The sequence below is a fragment of the Zalophus californianus genome, chromosome 6 (genome assembly GCF_009762305.2).
Source record: "Zalophus californianus isolate mZalCal1 chromosome 6, mZalCal1.pri.v2, whole genome shotgun sequence".
NCBI lineage: Eukaryota > Metazoa > Chordata > Mammalia > Carnivora > Otariidae > Zalophus > Zalophus californianus.
In genome coordinates, this window is record NC_045600.1 from 104,642,619 (window position 1) to 104,649,811 (window position 7,193).

At 39.4% G+C, this 7,193-nt stretch overlaps 1 protein-coding gene across 2 annotated transcripts in view; it reads left to right on the plus strand.

Annotated features, from left to right (window-relative positions):
- The window catches only part of TRIP4 (thyroid hormone receptor interactor 4), an 84,881-nt gene extending 78,858 nt beyond the window's left edge, over positions 1 to 6,023 (plus strand). For both annotated transcript variants that reach the window (XM_027569951.1, XM_027569950.1), the window contains one exon: positions 5,728 to 6,023. In XM_027569951.1, coding sequence (XP_027425752.1) covers positions 5,728 to 5,795 — 68 coding nt within the window. In that variant the 3' untranslated portion in view covers positions 5,796 to 6,023. The remainder of the gene's footprint in view (positions 1 to 5,727) is intronic.
- Positions 6,024 to 7,193: the final 1,170 nt, after the last annotated feature.

A 7,193-nucleotide genomic window follows, 5' to 3' on the forward strand; every position in this document is an offset into this window, starting at 1 on the left:
TGTCTACACCTTATGTGGGGCTCAAACTCATAACCCCGAGATCAAAAATTGCTTGGTCCACTGACTGAGTCAGCCAGGCGCCCCCTCCACTATTTAGGATTTTTATTTATTTATTTTTATTATTATTTTTTAAGATTTTATTTATTTGTGAGAGAGGGAGGGTGAGAGCACAAGCAGGAGGAGGAGGTAGAGGGAGAAGCAGGCTCCCTGCTGAGCAAGGAGCCCGATGTGGGGCTTGATCCCAGGACACCAAGATCATGACCTGAGCTGAAGGCAGATGTTTAACCAATTGAGCCACCCAGGTGTCCCTAGGATTTTTTTTTTTTAAGATTTTATTTATTTTATTAAAGAGAGAGCAAGCTGGGAGTGGGGCAGAGGGAGATTGAGAGAATATCAAGCAGACTTCTCGCTGAGCATGGAGACCAATGCAGGGCTTGATCTCATGACCTGGCCAAAACCAAGAGTCGGACACTTAACCCACTGAGTCACCCAGGTGCCCCTCCACTGTTTAGGATTTAAATCTCTCTTTTCTTCTCTTTTTTGGTTGTGGCATTCTATCCCTCTCTCTTCCATTCTCACCTTACTCTAGACACCCATAGCAGCACTGGTGGTAGGAGGCAAAGATTTTAGGTCTTCTCTCCCATATCTAGTGCTACTTGATCTTGAGTCCCTGTAACCTTTTCTTAGCTTCCTCCCCTATCTTGGTTCTTATCTGCTGCTTAAGCTCCTGTGAGAAAATGTTCTGTGTAAACAGAGTTTGGATATTTCTCTGAAATGTTTTACTCCAGTACTTTCTCTACCCGGAGATCTACCTTCAGTACATATATTGGCCTGTTTTTCTCAATAAGGTTTAATGAGGGGTTGGGAGAGTGATGCTCTTAGGAGAGAACTTTAGTAAACTCCTGTCTTTTCCCCATTGTTTCTGTTCTTGAAAGGTTTAAAAAGCCAAAATGGGCTGTATGCTTCTTTCAGGGACAGCAGGACTAGAGAGAAATTGTGAGACTGTAACTTCTTCCATGGTAGGCCAGACAAAGTGAAACATTGGTCAAAAATAATAGCGAAATTTAAAGAATGGGTTGACCCTGTGTATCTCAGGAATTTTTTTTTTTTTTTTAAATAGGCTCCATGCCCAACATGGGGCCTTTGTGAACTCATGACCCTGAGATCAAGAGTCACATGCTCTACAGACTGAACCAGCCAGGCTCCCCAGAAAAAAAAAATTTTTCTGTTTTACCTGAGGATTTAGTTTGGTGTGAAGTTTCTATTCCCTATAGCGCTTTATTCCTTCATCCTTCATTCCTCTTTACCATCTCTAAAAATCTTACACTTGGGTATTATATGCAGCTGATGAATCACTAAATTCTACCCCTGAAACTAGTAATACAATATATGTTAACTTGGGGCACCTGGGTGGCTCAGATGGATAAGCATCTGCCTTCAGCTCAGGTCATGATCCCAGGGTCCTGGGATCGAGTTCCGCATCAGGCTCCCTGCTCAGTGCAGAGCCTGCTTCTCCCTCTCCCCCTGCCATTCCCTCTGCTTGTGCTCTTCTGTCTCTCTGTCAAACAAATAAATAAAATCTTAAAAAAAAAAACAAAAAAACAATATATGTTAACTAAATTGAATTTAAGTAAAAAATTGAAAATAAAAAGTAAAAATCTTACACTCTGCCAGAACTTTCTTCCCATAGGCTGAAGGAGCCACCTTCAGTAGCTTACAGCTGGAAAAAGTCTTTACTCCCACTGCCACAGGGGAAAATACATACTTGGCTCTTAATTTGAAATGCTTCACATTTTCTTCTAGGTACATCATTATACTAAGTGGTTAAGGTCCATAGTATTAATAATATACTCTCCTTCAATTACAGCCCTATGACTTAAATGTTTTTATTCTTGTTTTTCTTTTGTGGGATGGCTTAGGAATCTTCTATAGATTAGTTCTATGAGATATATTCCAAGTTCCAAACTCTGACTTGCAAATAAGCTTTTAGAAATTTACCTGTTGTACCATGTGTATATATATGTATATATCTATATGCTTTAAATTAAGGTTTTAAATATATATATTTTTAAATTTTTTGAGTATAGTTGACACACCGTTACATTAGTTTCATGTGTGTCAACATGGTGATTCAACATCCCTATACGTTATGCTATGCCCACCGTAAGCGTAGCTACCACCTGTCACCATACAATACGATTACAATATCACTAACTGTATTTTTCTATGCTGTACCTTTTATTCCCATTCCTTATTCATTCCATACCTGGAAATAAAGGCATATATTTTGGTTTATGCTTTTGGACACATAAACTTGAGCTTGCTTGACCTAGGGATAATTATGTTTCTTGAAATTGAAATAATTCAAAAAAGAGCAATATGCAATATCACTTGGCTGTGTGTCTGCTCAAATTAGGAAATGCAAAAAAGTATAATAGAATATCTAGGTTAAATGCTCAAAGAGATAAAGGACATCTTTTTACTTTAAATTAACTACATGCTCTATAAACTCATGCAAATACTGCCTTATATGTTACACAAAGCATGTGAAAATTCCTATGAGAGTTATATCGATGGATGACAAATACTTTTTCCCCTTTTAACATCTTGTCCATCTGCTGCACATGCATTTGATTTTCTTTTAGGTACCATGACTGAGGATGTGTTAACACTGAAATGCTGTAGGTACTAAATGTAAAAATATTGGGGAAATACCAAAACTAAGCATCACCAGTCTGTGTTTAAGAGAGTATACTGTATGTTACTGTAGTTAACTGTCCAGATCCCAACTCTTGAAAGACGAGGCTGAACTAGAACTCGGAATTCAGAGTTCCTGCAGTCTGAGGGCAACTTTGATGACTGCTTCTTCATGCGGGAAGCCCCAGTCCCTTGCCTTCATGGTCTGTAGCTGGCCCAAGAATTGCCACTATTGGCAGTCATTGTGGTAGATGTTAGGGATGCATGCAGAGAAGTCCTTACTTATAAGGAGTTCACAGATTGCTGGCACAGATTGCTGGTTTTCTTAGGCAGTCTAGGGGAATGAAAGAATTTCTGCATCCCTGGGAATGCTCTGGAAGTCCCTTCTTCCTCTATCTATATCTCTTTCCTCCTTTTAGTTTTCCATTTTATGACATCACCTCCGAAACCAGGGATTAGTTTGCCTACCCATTGAGTGCTTTGCTCCTATGGGTTGATCTTTCCTGAGCTGGTCTCACTTGAGGACTTTCATAATCAGACTGGAGTTTTCTGAAGATTATACTTGGAATGTTCTTATACAGTAAAGCTTTGAGAGTGTCGAGAAGATAATGTCTCTTTTTTAGATGAGGAATCTGAAATACATGTAGTTAAAAGACTTTTTTTTTTTAAGATTTTATTTATTTATCTGACAGAGAGAGACACAGCAAGAGAGGGAACACAAGCAGGGTGAATGGGAGAGGGAGGAGCAGGCTTCCCATGGACCAAGGAGCCCGATACGGGGCTCCATCCCAGGACCCCGGGATCATGACCTGAGCTGAAGGCAGATGCCTAACGACTGAGCCACCCAGGTGCCCCCATGTAGTTAAAAGACTTGTCTAGAGTTGTAAACTGAGACCATAAGTAAGAAACACAACTCCCAAGCCTCATCATCAATATGACTACCCTTACTTTTTCAGAGAACTTTGAGTGTATGAGGCACTTTAACATACAATATTTCAGTTAGTTATTGGATTAAATGACTTAGTGTATATAAAAAAACTTAGCACAGTGCTTGGTATTGAGAAAGCACTTAATGTTGGCTATAATTCTCTCAACTTTGTTAGTAGGAATTTTTTCCTTTCATTTTTCAGCTGAGTAAATAGGTTTATAGAAGTTGAGTTTTGCTCACATCTTTCTGTCTCTAGTTTTCCTGCTCTTTTCACTTTACCAGATTGCCTCAGAAACAAATTATTCCAATCACGTTTCATTTTTAGGGCACAATAACAGAGCTGGAAGGAGCCTTCTGTACTACATAGTCCAGTTTAGTAGTCTCAGAACTACAGCTAGGACCTCAGTCTTCTAATGTACTCAATACAGAGAACTAGAAGTCTAGAGTCCTAGATAGAATTCTGAATTCCACCCTAGCTTGCCCTAAAAAGTTGAATGAGATGTAGTACTTCTTTATACCTCTGGGTACCACCACCTTTACGATGGATACTCATGTTTTTCTGATATCTGCTAATTTTGGTTACTTAGTCCTTATAATTCAAAGGTTTTGAAATTTGTAATGTCTACTTTCTTTAATTGATTTGATGAAAACTTTTATTGGGCACCTACCATTTGGCGCCCACTATGGTAGTGTTAGAGATACAAAGGCAAATGTGCCTTGTAATAGGGCTTTTTGCCAGATTGCTGGCACGTGTTCGATTTCCAGCTGGGCAGCCTGGGGGATGAAAGACACCTAAATCCCTGGGAATACTCTGTGCTCTAAAGCCCAAATTAAAATCAACAGCATTGTGACTATTGTCGACAGCATTCTGGGCATTGCTTAGTGATGGTTTCTGAGGAAGGATGGTTTCTGAGAAGTAATGTTATTCCAGAGACAGGTATACCTCTAGAGAGATGAAGGGGGAAAAGAAAACAAAATTTAAGAAAACAGGGAAACTTGTGAGGTTGATGTTATTTTTCTCACAATCTTTTGCAGTAGTCAAGACACATATTTTAGTCAGAGAAATGAGAATATTGAAGTCTAGAGAGACTAAATGACTTGCCCCAGGTTTTTCATGACAACATATAGGGGGGCAGTTATGGGTGTGGGCTGTAGTACACCTGGCTGTCCTTGAAGGGGGGCTCCTTGTTTATTTGTTAGTCTTTATTTCTTTTGTGCTGAGACTGAACTGACCCGTTTCTGTTTCAGTTCAGTGTCAACATCACTGTTGACTTAACTGAGACTTTTTGAGGGTGAAAGCAATGTGCAAGACAGACAAGAACTTTGTTAGGATTGTCTTCATGAGATGGATAGTTTTTAAGGCTGCTACCACTGAACCAAACTCTGTCCTGGTAAGATTTGAGGAGCGAGAGGTCAGGGACCACATCAGTGAAGTACCTCTCATTAGGGTCACCTGGGACAGGAAGGTTGCTTGTTTTCTAACTTTAACACTTAGAGGAGTCATACAGCCTATGACCTTTGCCCTTCTTAGCTGGTGATAGGGGCCCTTTGTCAGTAAAGCATTCATGTGGATTCTACTCCACTGCTGCAGGTCACTCCCCCTATTAAGTCTGAGGCAGAAAAGGGGTGAACTGAACTGCTTTTCTCACTGTGAGGGAGGTTCATGCATTATGCTCAGCCAGTTAACAGGTCAGAGGAATGAGTTTCCCACTGTGTGAAATGCCTTCCTTTATTCTAATGTGTGTATTCTTTAAAAACTTGCCTTAGCATCAGACATCCTGAAAAACCATGGTGTTTCTTTTGTAGTAGCTACAAAATTAGAAATATTAACTATTTAGATTCTTAAAGCGAATACTCATTAAGTGTGTGTGTGCGCGCGCACCCTCACATGCACGTGACCACGTTTGTGCGTCCTTAAACAGTGTTCCCACTGCTTCCTCATTCTTACAGAATGAAACTCTGAAGTTTGAAAGTATCTCAGTCCTGAAGCAAGATAATTGAATGTGACAGGAACACAGTAACCAGAGGACCTGGGAGGCCATGAAAGATTTGCATTGCAAATATAAAAAATAAATAATGAGGCTTCTTTTTCTCCCTTACAGGGAAACTGGATTCCAAGATCCATCAAGGAGCAAAGAAGGGGTTAATGAAGCAGAATAAAGCTGTCTGACCCAGGAGAAAAGGAACTATACAGCATAGTGGAGTTTTGTGTACTAAAATTGCTATCCACTGGTCCTTTGGAATGGAAGCATTAGAAATCTAAAGGCTTGGCATCAGGCTTGAATCTCGCAGAATTTAAACTCTTACCTAAATCTGTATATTTTTCTTAAAGAGTGGGATTCTTACTTTCTGTAGTAGGTCAAAATCTTTGAATACATTATTTATAAAATGCTATTTTAAAAATTCTAGGTCTTTGACACTTCTCTCAGAATGGTATCAGAAGAGAAAGGAACAAGTTGGAAATTACTTTCCTCTCTGAGGCTTGGATTTGAGGTTATGAAAATCTTAACATAGGTTAACAATTTTTTTGAGAGACCACTTGAATTTTAAAGTTTCTTTTCAAAGTAATAGCCTGGTTGGAGTATTAGGATGTTTGAGGGATCCTGTGTTTAATACAAACCTGTGATGGGACAGAAAGGGGTTTTAACAAGTTTTTTGCTCTCATTCAACATCTCTTGAAGTGAACAGTCTTCAAAAGCTGAATAACCTTCTTTGGCAGATTTTTTTTTTTTTTTTTAAGGGATAACCTGAAGGCATGCTGCCACTTTGTTCTTTGGTTTGAGATGTTAGGACATAAGAGGATCAGACTGGAAGGAGATAGAGCTCCTGTTAAAGCAGCATGAAACTGCCCTATTTATTGTTGTAGGTATTGCAAAAACATCACTTGGATGGGGCAATTAGAAACAAACTAAAAAATAAAGTCCCTTCAGTAAATGTATTCAAATGCTCTCAAATGCTGAAACCTAACCCTTTAAACCAACCACAGCTCAGGAAACTATGAGCTTTGGAAAAATAGAAGGTTGATTTGAAATGAGATTTTCACTCATCATTCTGGCCCCACTTAGTGAAGCACTTTTTTTCTGAGGCTGTTCAGTAGAGCTGTCAGAATCTCAGTTGCTGGCATCCTCAGGAAATTCATGGTCTTAAATGTGTATGTTCTGCTTTTTATAAAGCACCACCACCACACTAGGGAAGTTGGATTCCCTCCAGCAGTTGTGTGCATGACTTAAAAAAGAGAGCGCACAGGAGAGAAAAAAAAGTGCCCTGTGTTATGAAAAAGATTAATTTCCCCTTTCTTTAATCCTTCATATTCAGCATGTATTTGCATTGAAATGCCTGCACTCTTATGCATTGATGTTCACTCAACTGTGAACCCTGCTTGTTGCATAGCTCTAGGCACTGGTTTTGTGGGGCCTGATCACTCTGGATTCCCAGGGAAAACCCACCCAGTTCTTGTTCCAGTAATGCAGACATGCAGTATTCTCATTCTTTTCCTGTTCAACTTCTGTAGAGAAAGTGGAAAGAACAGCTAATGGTACTTCTTTAGGGGAAAAAAAAATTCATTCTG